Here is a 20,521-nt window from a genome sequence, read left to right on the forward strand (position 1 = left end):
AGATGGCCGCCACGGCTAAAAATAGAACATAGGGGTAAAATGCAGTTTTTGGCTTATAACTATGAATTCAAAGCATCTAGAGCAAATCTGACAAGAAGTTAAATTGTTAATCAAGTCAATATCTATCTGCCCTGAATTTTTCAGATGAATTGGACAACTGGTTGTTGGGTTGCTGCCCTCCAATTGGTAATTTTTAAAGAAATTTTGCCGTTTTTGGTTATCCTGAATACTATTATAGATAGCGATAAACTGTAAACAGCAATAATGTTCAGCAAAGTAAGATCTACAAATAAGTCAACATGACCTAAATGGCCAATTGACCCCTTAAGAGTTATTGCCCTTTATAGTCAATTTTTAACAATTTTCATTAATTTGGTAAATATATGTAAATTTTTACCAAATATAGTTCTCTGTTACTAATGGGCAAAGTTCATTATAGATATAATTGTAAGAAGCAAAATCGTTCAGTAAAGTAAGAACTTCAAACACATCACCATCACCAAAATACAATTTTGTCATGAATCCATTTGTGTCCTTTGTGTAATATGCACATAGACCAAGGTGAGCGACACAGGCTCTTTAGAGCCTCTAGTTTTATTGTTTTATACAATTAACAATGTATATTCACTTTTACTACCAACCAATCTTTACCATTCAGTGATAACAAGCACTTTATTTTACATTTTAATATTTTATGATGTATTTAAAAGAGTAGTTATTGTTGCAAACGCCATTAGAAATTTGAATTGATATCAGTTTTGGAAAAAGGGAAACAGGGATGTGAAAAAAAGGGGGGGGGGGTTAAATTTTTCTCATTTCAGATTTCATAAATAAAAAGAAAATTTCTTCGAACATTTTTTTTGAGAGGATTAATATTCAACAGCATAGTGAATTGCTCAAAGGCAAAAAAAAACTTTTTAAGTTCATTAGACCACATTCATTCTGTGTCAGAAACCTATGCTGTGTCAACTATTTAATTTTAGATTTAAAAAGTTTGAAGAAGAAATCTTTAATTGATTTGTAAAATCTTGACATTTGTTTTGTGTAAAAAAAAAACCATGTAATGTCAAAAATTTGATCACAACCCAAATTCAGAGCTGTATCACGCTTGAATGTTTTGTCCATACTTGCCCCAACTGTTCAGGGTTCGACCTCTGCGGTCGTATAAATCTGCGCCCTGCGGAGCACCTGGTTTTACCTTAAAATGCTTTAAAAATCATAACTAAGTTAATTTAAAATAATACTCTAATAAATATAATGACTTTTAAATGGATTTGTTAATTATTTATATGATTTTAACCATAGGTTATAACATATTTAACAGTTAAAGCTGAATTTTTCCCACAAAATTGAAAAATTTATTTGGTACATGGTATCTTAAATTTTAACCATATAAAATTAAATTTAAAAAAAAAATCTTATAATCAATTAACTTTAGCCTTATATCTATCATGATAATACAGGTAATTACAGGTGATTATAGGTAAAAATCTACTTATACACCAGGCCTAATTAAGAAGACCATGGGTCATAAATTGTAAAAACAACATGTTTCAAGAAATTGTTTATTCATGGGGTAACATAGGACAGTCAGAGACAGGGATGAAAACAATAAAATGTCATAAATGATTTCCTGTTCTAAACAGAGGTTAGAAAATTAATTTAGATGAAAGGAAAAAGAGGGGTCTTAGGTACAGATTGAGCTATGGTATGGCTTCAACCCTTGAATACATTATAGCAGTCAGACAATTTCTGGTCATATTCACTGATATTACAGTACTGTTAACTTGTAACAATTCACAATGAAATCCAAAGATCCCATTTGCAATATGTTTTAAGTAGTAGACAAAGACAACAAGACCACTGTTACATGTCTGGAATCCATTTCCATTTTTAGCTCACCTGTCCCGAAGGGACAAGTGAGCTTATGCCATCACTTGGCGTCCGTCGTCGTCCGTCGTCTGTCGTCGTAAACTATTTCAAGAATCTTCTCCTCTGAAACTACTGGGCCAAATACTTTCAAACTTTAACTGAATGTTCCTTAGGGTATCTAATTTATAAATTGTATCCGAAGTTATGATCTATCAACAAACATGGTCGCCATTGCTAAAAATAGAACATAGGGGTCAAATGCAGTTTTTGGCTTATAACTCAAAAACCAAAGCATTTAGAGCCGATCTGACAAGGGATAATATTGTTTATCAGGTCAAGATCTATCTGCCCTGAAATTTTCAGATGAATCAGACAACCCGTTGTTGGGTTGCTGCCCCTGAATTGGTAATTTTAAGGAAATTTTGCTGTTTTTGGTTATTATCTTGAATATTATTATAGATAGAGATAAACTGTAAACAGGAATAATGTTCAGCAAAGTAGGATTTACAAATAAGTCAACATGACGGAAATGGTCAGTTGACCCCTTTAGGAGTTATTGCCCTTTATAGTAAATTTTTAACCATTTTTCGTAAATCTTAGTAATCTTTTACAAAAATCTTCTCTGAAACTACTGAGCCAAATACTTCCAAACTTTAATTGAATGTTCCTTAGGATATCTCGTTTGCAAATTGTATCCGAAGTTATGATCTATCAACAAACATGGTCGCCATTGCTAAAAATAGAACATAGGGGTCAAATGCAGTTTTTGGCTTATAACTCAAAAAACAAAGCATTTAGAGCAAATCTGTTTATCAGGTCAAGATCTATCTGCCCTGAAATTTTCAGATGAATCAGACAACCTGTTGTTGGGTTGCTGCCCCTGAATTGATAATTTTAAGGAAATTTAGCTGTTTTTGTTTATTATCTTGAATATAATTATAGATAGAAATAAACTGTAAACAGCAATAATGTTCAGCAAAGTAAGATCTTCAATTAAGTCAAATTGACCAAAATTGTCAATTGACCACTTAAGGAGTTATTGCCCTTTAAAGACTTTTTTCACAATTTGTTCATCATGTTGACTTACTTTAAAAAATCTTCTCCTTTGAAACTGCTGTATCAATTTCAGCCAAACTTAGGCTAAATGAGTTTCAGAGTATCTAGTATAAATTTTATATTTTATTTCCTTGTATGTCAAGAAACATAGCTCCTATGGCTAAAATAGAACATAGGAGAAAATGATTATTTTTTTTGGCTTTTGAAGAAAATAGGACGATCCAAAAAAACATTTAAATAAATTGAAAAGCCAAAATAATCATTGATGAGAGATTTAACCAAAAGAATTAAGGTGAGCGATTCAGGCTCTTGAGAGCCTCTTGATATTATTGTTATCCTGATTTTCTGTGAAATAGAGAGTGAAAGTGTGAATATTTGATTAGTTTGAGTATTGAAGGCTGAATTTGTTAATTATTTTTAAAATAGTATTTTCTATAATGGAAATATTACTCTAAGTCATTTATTTTTATAATAGTAAAATTAATTGTATTCAATATAAATAGTAAAATAAAAGTGTAAAACTAACCATTAAAATCCTTAATTCAGTATAAATAGGTTTAACTTTATCTTAAACACTAAGCCAATTGACCAGGATAAATAAAACTATTCTAAAAGGACATGTTAATATATGTTAATATATAAATTCCAGGATGGTCAATTCAATTGACCAGTATTTGCTGGTATTTACCGCTGGCATGGAATTTATGGATAAATGCCGGCATTTTGCCAACCCTGTCAGTATGACCAACATAATATTGTCTCCATACTGGCTTTAAATGTACACTTATTCAACATGCTGCGGTTGTATCTGATGCGCTTTTGGGATTGTCCAATGTATGCACTACCGTGCATACTTTCTGCCAGCTTTAACTTGAATGTTTATAACCCTTGAATAATGAAATGTGGATGAAAACTGTCTCCGGACGAAAATTGTCAACGTTGCTCTATATACCTTACTATATGGGGGTTATACTAAAAAGCACCTTGCAAATTTTTGCATTTAATGTTCATACATGTATTTATGTAAATATTTTGAATTTTTTAAACAGTTACAAGGTTTTTACAGGTGTACAAAATATATACATGTATGTTATTTCTATTGCTCCTGTGTGTTTGTTTGGCTGTAAGAGAAAAAACTCTTTTAGTAGAGCTACATGTATAATTGTAGAATAAAGTTGAGGCCTTAAAAAAAATGTGTTGTTTCCGGTAAAGTCATTTTCAAAATCAGAAAAATCTTTCAAATTTTTTTTTTTTTTATGGTCATAGTTTGGGTTACTTCAAACACTTCCCCATTCATAACACATTCAGCTTTTAATTCATCTGGTTTTTGAACATCTCTGTTTAAAAGTAGTAATGGACCTCCACATCAGAGAGCAGCATTTAATGGGAGGAATCAGGAATGGACACGTAGGCCAAATTTTTCGGATTTATGTTTTGCCGACGCCATAAAAAGATTAGGGTCGGGGGTAAAAAATAGGGTTAGTCGGGTTACCCGAAACACTTAATTCTTTTTTTAGGCCGGAGAATGTGAAAAATGGTTAAGTTGTATTATCGTGAAGAATTATTCTGGTTTCTGTGACTTTATAACATGCAAAAAATTGTAAACACAAAACTTTTTACAATTACTTGGGAGACCTGCGTTAGGAAAAGTTTTGATCATGTTGTAAACCAAATCAATTAATGCAAAATGTGTATAATTTGTGTTGATTTTGTCACATTGTAAATACATGTGACACAAAATAATTTTCATTTAGGTGGCATCATTCACACAACATATAATCCATGTAAGTGAAGCTTCTAGTTATTCTTCTTTCACTTTATTTTCTGACAGATAAACACCAGAAATGTCTTTCGATTTTATGGAATCGTAAAATCAAAACAGAATCTGAGATTGTTGGAATATTAGCACATCATTTATTTGGACCTCTTGTGGATGGAGTTAATATAATTGAAGGCAAATCTAGGAAATCGTTTTGTTGTAAAGCAGATTTAAAAGTTGGAAATACATCATTTGGTAAGTAAAGTACATGTACAAATGCTAGGTCTATTGGTTATTTCACTTAAAAAAGTGAATAGAAAATAATTTCATTATATCCATGCACATACATGTGTTGTCTCTTCATCTTCCAAGAGTCTCCCAGATCTAACCAAATGAAATCTTACTCCTGCCAGGAGCAGCAAATCTCCCGGATCTGTAGAAATTATTTCAGGTGTCAATTTTAAATAAATACAGATTAATACATGACCTTTTCCATATTGGCCTGGTTATCCCGGGACCCCTTATCAGCCCAAGGCATTAATTAGCATTCAATACATATTTATGTACCATTTTAACCTATAGAATTCAGATTTGACCTTGGCCCATGATTTCTCGAAAACTGCAAGATATAAAATTATGTGAAAATTATATCAAATTCTCAGTGTTTTCGAAGGTCTGCTGTCATTTTCTGGACATTCTCTCCAATAGTAGTTAAATTTTTAATCTACCACATCACATATTACCTGACCGAAAATTGTTGGGCAAAGAAAAACAATTTTTGGTGGAAATTTCACTTAATTCAAGACTAAATTCAAAAATTTTGAACAACTTGTCCATTTCATTTTACCACCCTTCACAATTATTAGCTCACCTGGCCCGAAGGGCCAAGTGAGCTTTTCCCATCACTTGGCGTCCGGCGTCGTCGTCGTCCGTCGTCGTTTACTTTTACAAAAATCTTCTCCTCTGAAACTACTGGGCCAAATTAAACCAAACTTGGTTACAATCATCATTGGGGTATCTAGTTTAAAAAATGTGTGGCGTGACCCGGCCAACCAACCAAGATGGCCGCCATGGCTAAAAATAGAACATAGGGGTAAAATGCAGTTTTTGGCTTATAACTCAAAAACCAAAGCATTTAGAGCCAATCTGACATGGGGTAAAATTGTTTATCAGGTCAAGATCTATCTGCCCTCAAATTTTCAAATGAATGCGACAACCCGTTATTGGGTTACTGCCCCTGAACTGGTAATTTTTGGGAATTTTTGCTGTTTTTGGCTATTATTTTGAATATTATTATAGATCGAGATAAACTGTAAACAGCAATAATGTTCAGCAAAGTAAGATTTACAAATAAGTCAACATGACCAAAATGGTCAGTTGACCCCTTTAGGAGTAATTGACCTTTATAGTCAATTTTTAACCATTTTTCGTAAATCTTAGTAATCTTTTACAAAAATCTTCTCCTCTGAAACTGCTGGGCCAAATTAATCCAAACTTGGCCATAATCATCTTTGGGATATCTAGTTTAAAAAATGTGTGGTGTGACCCAGCCAACCAACCAAGATGGCCGCCATGGCTAAAAATAAAACATAGGGGTAAAATGCAGTTTTTGGCTTATAACTCAAAAACCAAAGCATTTAGAGCAAATCTGACATGGGGTGAAATTGTTTATCAGGTCAAGATCTGTCTGCCCTGAAATTTTCAGAGTAATGTGACAACCCGTTGTTGGGTTGCTGCCCCTAAATTGGTAATTTTAAGGAAATTTTACTGTTTTTTATTATTTTGAATATTATTATAGATAGAGATAAACTGTAAACAGCAAGAATGTTCAGCAAAGTAAGATTTACAAATAAGTGAACTTGACCGAAATGGTCAGTTGACCCCTTTAGGAGTTATTGCCCTTTATAGTCAATTTTTAACCATTTTTCGTAAATCTTAGTAATCTTTTACAAAAATCTTCTTCTCTGAAACTACTGGGCCAAATTAATCCAAACTTAGCCACAATCATCTTTGGGGTATCTAGTTTAAATAATGTGTCCGGTGACCCGGCCATCCAACCAAGATGGCTGCCGTAGCTAAAAATAAAACATAGGGGTAAAATGCAGTTTTTGGCTTATAACTCAAAAACCAAAGCATTTAGAGCAAATCTGACATAGGTTGAATTGTTTATCAGGTCAAAATCTATCTGCCCTAAACTTTTCGGATGAATCGGACAACCCGTTGTTGGGTTGCTGCCCCTAAATTGGTAATTTTAAGGAAATTTTACTGTTTTTGGTTATTATCTTGAATATTATTATACATATATGTAGATAGAGATAAACTTTAAACAGCAATTATGTACAGCAAAGTAAGATTTACAAATAAGTCAACATGACTGAAATGGTCAATTGACCCCCTAAGGAGTTATTGTCCTTTATAGTCAATTTTTAACAATTTTCATAAAATTTGTAAATTTTTACTAACATTTTCCACTGAAACTACTAGGCAAAGTTCATTATAGATAGAGATAATTGTAAGCAGCAAGAATATTCAGTAAAGTAAGATGTACAAACACATCACCATCACCTAAACACATTTTTGTCATGAATCCATCTGCTTCCTTTGTTTAATATTCACATAGACTAAGGTGAGCGACACAGGCTCTTTGGAGCCTCTAGTTATAATTGTCATCATTGTCAGTAAGAATGTTGTCATTCATTGCATTAACATCTTCCTGTTCTTCATATATCACTTGTAAGGCCTCAAGTTTTCAAAAATCAGTTTCTTAGTTTTTTAGCTCACCTGACCCAAAGGGCCAAGTGAGCTTTTCTCATCACTTGGCGTCCGGCGTCGTCGTCGTCCGTCGTCGTCCTGCGTTAACTTTTACAAAAATCTTCTCCTCTGAAACTACTGGGCCAAATTTAACCAAACTTGGCCACAATCATCATTGGGGTATCTAGTTTAAAAAATGTGTCCGGTGACCCGGCCAACCAACCAAGATGGCCGCCATGGCTAAAAATAGAACATAGGGGTAAAATGCAGTTTTTGGCTTATAACTCAAAAACCAAAGCATTTAGAGCAAATCTGACATGGGGTAGTTTTGTTCAACAGGTCATGATCTATCTGCCCTGAAATTTTCAGATGAATCAGACATTTCGTTGTTGGGTTGCTGCCCCTGAAATGGTAATTTTAAGGAAATTTTGCTGTTTTTGGTTATTATCTTGAATATTATTATAGATAGAGATAAACTGTAAACAGCAATAATGTTCAGCAAAGTAAGATCTACAAATAAGTCAACACGATCAAAATGGTCAGTTGACCACTTTAGGAGTTATTGCCCTTTATAGTCAATTTTTAACCATTTTTCGTAAATCTTAGTAATCTTTTAGAAAAATCTTCTCCTCTGAAACTACTGGGTCAAATTTAACCAAACTTGGCCATAATCATCATTGGGGTATCTAGTTTAAAAAATGTGTTCGGTGCCCCGCCCAACCAACCAAGATGGCCACCATGGCTAAAAATAGAACATAGGGGTAAAATGCAGTTTTTGGCTTATAACTCAAAAACCAAAGCATTTAGAGCAAATCTGACACACAGTAAAATTGTTCATCAGGTCAAGATCTATCTGCCCTGAAATTTTCAGATCAATTGGACATTACGTTGTTGGGTTGCTGCCCCTGAAATGGTAATTTTAAGGAAATTTTGCTGTTTTTGGTTATTATCTTGAATATTATTATAGATAGAGAAAAACTGTAAACAGCAATAATGTTCAGCAAAGTAAGATCTACAAATAAGTCAACATGACCAAAATGGTCAGTTGACCACTTTAGGAGTTATTGCCCTTTATAGTCAATTTTTAACCATTTTTCGTAAATCATAGTAATCTTTTAGAAAATTTCCTCTCTGAAACTACTGGGCCAAATTTAACCAAACTTAGCCATAATCATCATTTGGGTATTTAGTTAAAAAAGTGTGTCCAGTAACTCGGCCAACAAACCAAGATGGCCGCCATGGCTAAAAATAGAACATGGGGGTAAAATGCAGTTTTTTGGCTTATAACTCAAAAACCAAAGCATTAAGAGCAAATCAGACAGAAGTAAAATTGTTGATCAGGTCACGATCTATCTGCCCTGGAATTTTCAGATGAATCGGATAATCGGTTGTTAGGTTGCTGCCTTGGAATTGGTAATTTTGAGGAAATTTTGCTGTTTTTTTGTTATTATCTTGAATATTATTATAGATAGAGATAAACTGTAAACAGCAATAATGTACAGCAAAGTAAGAACTAAAAATAAGTCAGTATGACCAAAATAGTCAATTGACCCCCTAAGGAGTTATTGCTCTTCATAGTCAATTTTTAACAATTTTCTTAAAATTCTTAACATTTTCCACAGAAAGTACTGTTATATATATATAGATAGAGATAATTGTAAGCAGCAAGAATGTTTCGTAAAGTAAGATCTACAAACACATCACCATCACCAAAACACAATTTTGTCATGAATCCATCTGTGTCCATTGTTTAATATTCACATAGACCAAGGTGAGCGACACAGGCTCTTTAGAGCCTCTAGTTTCCCTCCTTTCCTGGTCAGTTTCTTCATGTTTTCTTTTATTGCTTTTGCCAGGGATGGCCCCTGCCATGTACTTCAGCCCCAACATCATTTTTATACGACCACAAAAAATTTGAGATCGTATAATGGTATGATGCTGTCGGCGTCTGTTGTCTGTAGATGCTTCGTTTCCGGACCATAACTTTATTTCTAGTTGACCAATCCTTATGAAATTTTAAACAATGTTCCTTGGCACAAAAGGAAGGCTGGTATTGCTTTTGGGTATTGTGGCCCTGTCCTTTTGAAAAAAAGGCCAAACAGGGCAAAATTGGGTGTTTTCGTATATTTTGATGTAGAACCTTTACTATTTGTCAGTTTTTGATGGAGTTTCTTTCATTGTGTTCCTAACAAAATTACCCATCTGGAGTACATGTATGTCAACTGATTTATTGTAGAATTGACCATTTCTGGGATAAATTTTGCCCAAAAGGTGTAATCTCCAAAAAAAATATTGTCTTTTTTTATTTTAAGGTGGCTTGGGACTATTCGACTGCGCATAATTTCACGCATGAATTACAAAAGTATTTGTCGTAAATTTGACATAATTTTTCTAAATGTTTTGATTGATTAGAAATGTTAAATCATTGTTGTTATGTGACTTATAGAATATTTTCGTTATTATCCGTATTTGTTAAAGGGTCAAAATGACATTTCAACCATTTTCACCATTTTCCCGCCGAAATTTGGGTTTTAAGGCAAAATAATTTTTTTTCCTTATCGGTGACCTATGTTTTTTATTGGCTCATTCTTTGAAGCTATATTCCAGCTTTCCATATTACAGTTTTGGACCAATTGTCATAGAACGTTTTTTTGATATTCCGATAAAAATATGTCAACACCTCTATTTTCCCTATCATTTCATTGAAAAATGGCCCCTTTTACATACCTGTTTAAAAGTAAAATTTTGAGCTTAAATGGTCCGTGACCCCCTATTTTTTTTCGACCAATTTGATTCATTTTGTTTAAAGAATAAAATAACCAAAAATATGGTACTTCTGATAGAAACTTCAAATAGGCCCCAGCCACCTTAAGTTTGATTTTGGCTGCAGTTTTTTTTAATGAATTTCCTATAAAAATTAAACATAGAGCTCAGCAATAATTTTTTTTATAATTCTTTCAATTTCTGAGCTATAAGGGACCAAAGGAGGTCAAAATCACACTTTTACTAATACAAATTACCTATTTTTTTTTTATTTTTCATCACATTTTAGTGGGATTTGTTTCTTTGGATTCCTCTTGACCTAAGCTTTCAGTAAAGTGTAGAGGGATTTTGCATAGCTTTTACCGTTTCTGAGCTACAAATGTATAAGGGGCCGAAGGGAGCCAAAATCACACTTATTCAAAGTACCTCAAATTTTTATTTTCCCATCAGATTTTCATGGGATTTGTTTATTTGGATTCCTCTTGACTTAAGCTTTCATAAGGGTGTCATTGGAGCTATATAAGGGCCAAAAGGGGCCACAATCACACTTTTTCAAAATGCCTCAAATTTTTGTTTTTCTACAGTTAGCTAGCTCATTGTGATCAGGACATCTGTCGCTGTCGATTACTGTGTATCGTGTCAAACCGTTAATTTCAGATTAAACTCCCAGATTTCTCCTAACCTTTCCTCCAAACACCGCCAGATTTATTACTGTGTAGTGCAATAAAACTTTAATTAAATGTACCTGTTGTAAATTCAATAATCAGCATGGTTTTTATACGACCGCAAAATTTGAAAAAATTTTCGTCGTATATTGCTATCACGTTGGCGTCGTCGTATGGTCGTCGTCGTCCGAATACTTTTAGTTTTCGCACTCTAACTTTAGTAAAAGTGAATGGAAATCTATGAAATTTTAACACAAGGTTTATGACCAGAAAAGGAAGGTTGGTATTGATTTTGGGAGTTTTGGTCCCAACATTTTAGGAATTAGGGGCCAAAAAGGGCCCAAATAAGCATTTTCTTGGTTTTCGCACTATAACTTTAGTTTAAGTTAATAGAAATCTATGAAATTTTGACACAAGATTTATGACCACAAAAGAACGGTTGGGATTGATTTTGGGAGTTTTGGTTTAAACAGTTTAGAATTAGGGGCCAAAAAAGGGCCCAAATAAGCATTATTCTTGGTTTTCGCACAATAACTTTAGTTTAAGTAAATAGAAATCAATGAAATTTAAACACAATGTTAATGACTACAAAAGGAAGGTTGGTATTGATTTTGGGAGTTTAGGTCCCAACAGTTTAGGAATTAGGGGCCAAAAAGGGACCCAAATAAGCATTTTCTTGGTTTTCGCACCATAACGTTAGTATAAGTAAATAGAAATCTATGAAATTTAAACACAAGGTTTATGACCATAAAAGGAAGGCTGGTATTGATTTTGGGAGTTTTGGTCCCAACAGAATAAGGGGCCCAAAGGGTCCAAAATTAAACTTTGTTTGATTTCATCAAAATTGAATAATTGGGGTTCTTTGATATGCCGAATCTAACTGTCATGACTGTGTATGTAGATTCTTAACTTTTGGTCCCGTTTTCAAATTGGTCTACATTAAGGTCCAAAGGGTCCAAAATTAAACTTAGTTTGATTTTGACAAAAAATGAATCAGTTAGGTTCTTTGATATGCTGAATCTAAAAATGTACTTAGATTCTTGATTATTGGCCCAGTTTTCAAGTTGGTCCAAATCGGGGTCCAAAATTAAATTTGTTTGATTTCATCAAAAATTGAATAAATGGGGTTCTTTGATATACCAAATCTAACTGTGTATGTAGATTCTTCATTTTTGGTCCTGTTTTCAAATTGGTCTACACTAAAGTCCAAAGGGTCCAAAATTAAACTTAGTCTGATTTTAACAAAAATTGAAATCTTGGGGTTCTTTGATATGCTGAATCCAAAAATGTACTTAGATTTTTTTATTATGGGCCCAGTTTTCAAGTTGGTCCAAATCAGGATCTAAAATTATTATATTAAGTATTGTGCAATAGCAAGTCTTTTCAATTGCACAGTATTGCGCAATGGCAAGAAATATCTAATTGCACAATATTGTGAAATAGCAAATTTTTTTTTAATTAGAGTTATCTTTCTTTGTCCAGAATAGTAAGCAAGAAATATCTAATTGCAAAATATTGTGCAATAGCAAGATTTTTTTTTAATTGGAGTTATCTTTCTTTGTCCAGAATCAACTTAAATCTTTGTTATATACAATATACAATGTATATTCACTTTTTACTACCAACTGATAAATTAAAATAATCTTTACCATTCAGTGATAACAAGCAGTTTTTTTTACATCTTAATATTTTATGATGTATTTAAATGAGTAGTTATTGTCGAGCCTGCAACTTTTGTTGCAGAAAGCTCGACATAGGGATAGTGATCCGGCGGCTACGGCGGCGGCGGCGGCGGCGGCGGTGTTAGCTCACTTCTTAAAAGCTATATATTTTAGAAAGTGGAAGACGTGGATGCTTCATATATTGTATATAGATGCCTCATGTTACGAAGTTTCCGTCAGTCACATGTCCATTGTCCTTGACCTCATTTTCATGGTTCAGTGACCACTTGAAAAAAAAATTCAGATTTTTTGTAATTTTAAATTCTCTCTTACTGTAAGTAATAGGATAACTATATTTAGTATGTGCGTACCTTGCAAGGTCCTCATGCCCGTCAGACAGTTTTCACTTGACCTCGACCTCATTTCATGGATCAGTGAACAAGGTTAAGTTTTGGTGGTCAAGTCCATATCTCAGATACTATAAGCAATAGGTCTAGTATATTTGGTGTATGGAAGGACTGTAAGGTGTACATGTCCAACTGGCAGGTGTCATCTGACCTTGACCTCATTTTCATGGTGCAGTGGTTATAGTTAAGTTTTTGTGTTTTGGTCTGTTTTTCTCATACTTTATGCAATAGTTTTACTATATTTGTTGTATGGAATGATTGTAAGGTGTACATGTCTAGCGGGCAGATGTCATCTGACCTTGACCTCATTTTCATGGTTCAGTGGTTATAGTTAAGTTTTTGTGTTTTGGTCTGTTTTTCTCATACTTTATGCAATTGGTTTACTATATTTGTTGTATGGAATGATTGTAAGGTGTACATGTCTAGCTGGCAGATGTCATCTGACCTTGACCTCATTTTCATGGTTCAGTTGTCAAAGTTAAGTTTTTGAGTTTTGGTCTTTTTATCATATACTATATGTCATAGGTCAACTATATTTGGTGTATGGAAATATTTTATGATCTATATGTCAGTCGTGCAGGTTTTATTTGACCTTGACCTGGTTTTCACAGTTCATTGCTCTGTGTTAAGTTTTTGTGTTTTGGTCTATTTTCTTAAACTATAAGCAATAGGTCAACTATATTTGTTGTATGGAAGCATTGTTAGCTGTACATGTCTGCCTGGCATATGGTTCAACTGACCTTGACCTCATTTTCATGGTTCATGTTAAGTTTATGTGACAGTCGTAATAAAGCTTTATATTTAGGAGTATCAACATAATATCAATGATTAGTAAAGAAGGCGAGACATTTTAGTGTGTGCACTCTTGTTGTTGCAAACTCCATTAGAAACTTTAATTGAGATTAGTTTTGGAATAAGGGAAAGGGGGATGTGATTAAAAAAATTGGGTTCAATTTTTCTCATTTGAAATTTCATAAATAAAAAAGAAAATGTCTTCAAACATTTTTTTGAGAGGATTAATATTCAACAGCATAGTGAATTGCTCTAAGAGAAAACAAAAAAATTAAGTTCATTAGAACACATTCATTCTGTGTCAGAAACCTATGCTGTGTCAACTATTTAATCACAATCCAAATTTAGAGCTGAATCCAGCTTGAATGTTGTGTCCATACTTGCCCCAACCGTTCACTGGGTTCAACCTCTGCGGTCGTATAAAGCTACGCCCTGCGGAGCATCTGGTTTTGGATGTGATGAGCATTTTGTTTAAATTATTTTTTCATTGCTGGGAATGACATTGTCAACCATTTAAAATATAAATTAACCCCTTTGATATTTTTGTTTTGAACAACACTAATTAAAAGATTGAATTCATTTGCGTGGTTGCATAAAAAGTGCATCAAGATCCAAAGACGTACATTTTGTACACACAAATTTTGTCAAAACACATGGCACACGATTTGTGTAACAGACAGGTTTACTTCATGTTTTCTAGAATATTTCATACTTCACGGCGGTTTTCACATTTTACAAGAAGACAATGCATTTAAAATTATTAAAAATATGCAAACTTGAGTGTTCTTCACGATTAAGAGAATTCTGCCTATTGTACCCTGCTCCCGTACATTTATTTCTGAACCGTTGAACCAAATATAATCAAACTTTACACAATTGATTCTAAGAAGGACCTAATTATCAAGTTGATATACTTTTGTGCCGATCGGTCAACAAACATTGTTGCCAGACGCGGACTTAGTTTAACATTGGACCCTATGGAAATACATGCAAAGTACATTTTTTGGCTCACCTGACCCAAACTTTGGGTCAAGTGAGCTTTCCTCATCACTTGGCGTCCGTCGTCCGTTAACTTTTTACATTTTGAACTTCTTCTAGAGAACCACTGAATGGAATGAAACCAAACATGGCATGAATGTTCCTTATGAGGTGCTGACCAAGTGTTGTTACTTTGTTGTTGATCCATCATCCAAAATGGCCGCCAGCGGGGGACTTAGTTTAACATAGGACCCTATGGGAAATACATACAAATATCTTCTTCTAGAGAACCACTGAACGGATTAAAACCAAACATGGTATGAATGTTCCTTATAAGGTGCTGACCATGTGTTGTTACTTTGTTGCTGCTCGGTCATCCGAAATGGCCACCAGCGGGAGACTTAGTTTAACATAGGACCCTATGGGAAATGCATACAAATATCTTCTTCTAGAGAACCACTGAATGGAATGATCCCAAACATGGCATGAATGTTCTTTATGAGGTGCTGACCAAGTGTTGTTACTTTGTTGTTGATCCGTCATCAGAGATGGCCGCCAGCGGGGGACTTAGTTTAACATAGGACTCTATGGGTAATCATGGTAATACATACAAATATCTTCTTTTAGAGAACCGCTTAATGGATTGAAACCAAACATGGTATGAATGTTCCTTATGAGATGCTGTCCAAGTATTGTTACTTTGTTGCGGATCCATCATCCAAGATGGCCGCCAGCGGCGGACTTAGTTTAACATAGGACCCTATGGGAAATACATACAAATATCTTCTCCTAGAGAACCATTGAGTGGATTGAAACCAAACTTGGTATGAATGTTCATTTCATGTTATAAGTGGAACCCATGCCCAAAATTTGTTGAAAGGGGCCCTCATAAGGGGCTCAGATGTTGCACAGAGGTCTAAAAAAGTTCTGAAACTTAATGGCCGAACTTTAGCAGAATATGTTGACGATATTATTGGATCTATATGGACAGGTTGTAACAGGGGTGTATCCAGGTGAGCGATACAGGCTCCTGGGAGCCTCTTGTTTTAATAAAAATTGAACCAAATGTAATCAAACTTTACACAACAGATTCTTAGAAAGACCTTATCAATTGAACTGTTTGAATAAATCTCCTGTTTTACATTTTGTTAAATACAGGTGAGAGATTTAGGCAACTGTGAGCCTCTAGTTTATTTTTTATTGGATTATAAGGCCACGGTTTTTTAATTTGTTGGTTTACGTATTTTCCCCATGAAAAAGTCAGGTCGGTCGGTCGGGGGAAAAAAAAAAAAAATCTTTCAACACAGAAAAAAAAATGCAAAATAAATATACATTTCACCTTTCTTACAAAATGTTTTGTATGATATTTTGTCATCATTTCAAATTTTAGTTCGATGAAATGTTCTTGCTCAGCTGTCATAAATATCGCATGACATTGTCTAATGATTTGCCGTAAAAAAAGGGGGGTGTTCACAGACAAAGACGAAATTAAATCGTCTTTTCACAAACAAGAAAAACAAATTCGCGTAGCTCTTAATCAATTCCAGAAAACTTGGTGAGTAATGATCTTCAAAAACGATAAAGAAAAAAATGTAAAAAACGTCGTACGAAAATAAGTTTCAACACACGTGTCAAAAACGTAATAGACTCGTCCACGGAAAAATTGAGAATATCGGGTTAATCTAGTGTCATGCATCCCCGTTTTTAATCCAAATGGACGATATTTTTTTTTATTATCCATGAAACAAGAAAATTCTAAATGACTTGTTGATATTCAGAACTTTTACTTCCAAGGTGCTTTCCACCTGTCCACATTTGGACAAGTCTATTTCTATGAGATTATGCATCTTACAGACTGATTAGACAAATAAGGGAAACGAACTTATTGTGTAATGGGTTTTAAACACAAATTTCTTTCCGCAAAATTATTTGGGTAAACGACATTTCAAGGTCAGTAATAATTGATTTGTCTATTTTTAGAAACGTAAACTGGAAATTTTATTTTTTCACAACAGAGAGTGTTATCAATTTTGTTAGTGATTCATGCATTTCATTTCATAAAAAAAGAAAAATTTAATTATTTTTCAGCGATAATGTATTTGTTTGGGTCTTGGGAATAAAAAAGCATGAAAAGTCAATTTTATTTTTATACTAGGAATCGGCAAAATCGGGTCGGCGGATCTGTAAACCAACAAATTAAAAAATCCTGGCCTAATGAGACTCATTTCTTTGGATTCCATATAACTCGAGCTTCTGGTAGAGTGTTGATGGATTTTATGTAGCTCTTACTCTTATAAGGTGTCAAAGGGGGCCATGATCGCAAGTTTACTAAGTACAAATGTACCTCATTTTTAAGCTCACAGTGAGCTATAGTCGTCACTTTGGGTCCGTGGGAGTCGTTGTTGCCGTAAAACATCTCCTCCTAGACAGCTGGGCCAATTGAAACCAAACTTGGCAGGAATATTCTTTGCCATGAAGACATGAAAGTTTGCTCATTTAAACCTGATTAGAAAATCATGGCCTAAAATGCAATTTTATTGGTAGATTACATTTTGATCAAGTCCCCTGAAACATGGCTGCTAGCGCAGAACATACATGTAGTTTAACTTTGTCCCCTATGGGAAAACATGTTAATCATCAACTCCTCTTAAAGTACTAAAAAAAATTGAACCAAACTTGGCAGAATTGATGTATGGAAGGTCTTGTACAAACATTACCAATTTTGTTCCGATCTATCAAAAACATGACTGCCAGCGTAGAACATAGTTTTAACATTGGAACCTATGGGACAAAAACCATGTGAGTGATATTTGGTTATCTAACAGTTTACCAGGTGATTTGCTACAGACTTCAGGGGGCCTCTGGTTATATATTTGATGTAGCTATAGGACTAACATTATATTGTGTCCACACTCACTTTAAATGTACACTTATTTAACTTTAATGTGTCAACATGCCGCAGTCATATCCTGGGCAGCAACCAAGCCCTTCATTTAAATTCCTGATGATTATTAGAAGGGTTTATTTCAGTATAAGGAGTCATCCCAACCCACTCATTATAGTGAACTTTGATAAGTTCTAAATCAGTTGAGATTCCCACACGAAAACCATACATTTTTCATTCCTCTTTGCAAGACAGCTCATTTAAGAGTATGTCTAGGTCCCTGGAGTTGTTCCCAATAATCTTTGTTATCTACATATTTGTTTTGAGATCCCCCAAAAAACAAAATGACTTTACATTGCTGATGATGGTAAGGCAATATTTCAGTGCGGATTTTGATCCTGGGGTGTTATCCCCACCCCGATAGGGGAATGAAGCAGAGACACATGTTTTAGTCCTCTTAAAGAGGACCTCCTAGTTTGTATTTTGTTCCCGATAGGGGAATGAAGCAGAGACACATGTTTTAGTCCTCTTAAAGAGGACCTCCTAGTTTGTATTTTGTTCCCGATAGGGGAATGAAGCAGAGACACATGTTTTAGTCCTCTTAAAGAGGACCTCCTAGTTTGTATTTTGTTCCCGATAGAGGAATGAAGCAGAGACACATGTTTTAGTCCTCTTAAAGAGGACCTCCTAGTTTGTATTTTGTTCCCGATAGGGGAATGAAGCAGAGACACATGTTTTAGTCCTCTTAAAGAGGACCTCCTAGTTTGTATTTTGTTCCCGATAGGGGAATGAAGCAGAGACACATGTTTTAGTCCTCTTAAAGAGGACCTCCTAGTTTGTATTTTGTTCCCCCACCCCGATAGGGGAATGAAGCAGAGACACATGTTTTAGTCCTCTTAAAGAGGACCTCCTAGTTTGTATTTTGTTCCCGATAGGGGAATGAAGCAGAGACACATGTTTTAGTCCTCTTAAAGAGACCTCCTAGTTTGTATTTTGTTCCCGATAGGGGAATGAAGCAGAGACACATGTTTTAGTCCTCTTAAAGAGGACCTCCTAGTTTGTATTTTGTTCCCCCACCCCGATAGGGGAATGAAGCAGAGACACATATTTTAGTCCTCTTAAAGAGGACCTCCTAGTTTGTATTTTGTTCATAAACATACCAAGTTATTGCATTCAAAATTGCTCTGCTGATGTGAAATCTATGAGGATGTGTTGAGTTGAGAGTTAAAGGCTGCTTACCATAAAAAATTATGTTAATTAAGTATGTACATATGAATAACACTAACATTGTTTTAAAGATTAAATTCACTTATCAACCAAATAATAGTAAGTTAAAAGTGGGTTATGTGCAAAACCATGTTATTAAAAAATGTGAAATATTTCTCTCTTCTTTTTTTTTTGAAGGCAACAAAGCAGTTTGGCATGGAAATGCAGATATTGTGGTTAGACATAGTATTGTGGAAGTTAATACAACAGAAGAAGATACTGGTGCATGTGGTGATGAAACGTTACCGGAGGAGAAAGACCTGGCAGATGGGAGTGGTGAACTAGGACAAATGAGCTTAAATGAAAGTGATTTGGAGGGGCATGAAGATGAGTGCTCCACGTCAGTTTTAGGGCATGGTTGGTCAAGCATTATTGAGGTCAAGCTTCAAACAGCACCAAAGAAAAAAATGCCGTCTCAAGTTCTTGCTCAGACAATAGTCAATGCATTCTGTAATGCTAAAAAGAACAATTCTTTATCAAATTTATTCATTCCATCATTTTTAGTAAAAGGATCAGAAGTTTCCTTTCATATGTACAATTGTGATCAGGACAAATTGCTGACTAGTGAACCGCAAATGTTATGCAGAGAAGATGATGTAGATGTATATAAATTAAATATTAATACTATTTTATACATTTGGATAGCATTGCATTTTGACATATTTGACTCAAAAGTTGAAGAGAAATTACAGGAAAATTTTCCCTGTTCCAACTTCAAAGCCATTGTGGGTAGTAAATATCAAATATATAAAGAAAAAATGACACGCCCTTTGCATATTTTTGATAACATGACAGTACAATCTAAACAATTTACGATAGACCCATTCTTAATAGTGCCAAGCCGATTTGTTGAGGAATATAAGGAGCTTACAAAGGATTTAGTAGCTCAATTCGAAAGTGATGGTGATTAAATTCTAGATAGGGAGATGCAGTTACAAATCATACCGGGTTTACATTTTCCACTTACAGAGCACATAAATTTGCCAAGGTCTAATTCCTCAGTGAAGTACGTTTTTAACTAGAAATTCACCAATGTGAACCAAGTTTGATCACAACAGTCCTTAGATGAGTTCCTTTCATTATTATGAAATAATGACATACTAGTAATTAAAATTATGTCCTGTGATCTGCGTCCAATCCGAGATTACCACCGGCAGGGAAGATACTTTTACATAGGTGTCTTAATTGAACTGTCGAAGAGCCATGCTCCAAGTGAGCGATAAAGGCTCTCGTGAGCCTCTTGTTCAAAACTGTCAAGTATTCAATACTGAATGTTTGCGTGAACAACGTGCATGATGTTGTTTTTTTTATTGTTTTTTTTACTGATCGCAGATTTAGCGAAAATGTCCATGTTTAAAGTATGCCACGCCACTAAGTGGCATTTCGTTCAAACATATTCAGTAACTAGACGTCCTTTCGAAAGTTCTTTGCCTGGAGAAGAATTTCTTCATTTTCAAATTTCTTCGTCCTGCATTTCATCAAAATCTTTCAATGTCGGTTATTTTTTTATGTTTTTGAGTCTTTTTTCTGTTGTAGAGTAGAAAATGAAGAAAACATATTCAAAGCTATACAATTTGATAATATACAAAAGTTTTAAAATATATTGCATCAAGGTATATGTGTCAAAAGTGCTGTTTACTTGATTGTCTGCTTTTCTTATTATATAC

General features: G+C 34.3%; 1 protein-coding gene across 1 annotated transcript in view; it reads left to right on the forward strand.

The window, feature by feature from the left end:
* Nucleotides 1-20,155, forward strand: part of LOC143059519 (uncharacterized) — a 32,347-nt gene extending 12,192 nt beyond the window's left edge. Inside the window, exons 2-3 of the mRNA XM_076233034.1 lie at nt 4,760-4,942; nt 18,993-20,155. Coding sequence (XP_076089149.1) covers nt 4,760-4,942; nt 18,993-19,765 — 956 coding nt within the window. The 3' untranslated portion in view covers nt 19,766-20,155. The remainder of the gene's footprint in view (nt 1-4,759; nt 4,943-18,992) is intronic.
* Nucleotides 20,156-20,521: the final 366 nt, after the last annotated feature.

The sequence above is a fragment of the Mytilus galloprovincialis genome, chromosome 14 (assembly GCF_965363235.1).
Source record: "Mytilus galloprovincialis chromosome 14, xbMytGall1.hap1.1, whole genome shotgun sequence".
Lineage (NCBI taxonomy): Eukaryota > Metazoa > Mollusca > Bivalvia > Mytilida > Mytilidae > Mytilus > Mytilus galloprovincialis.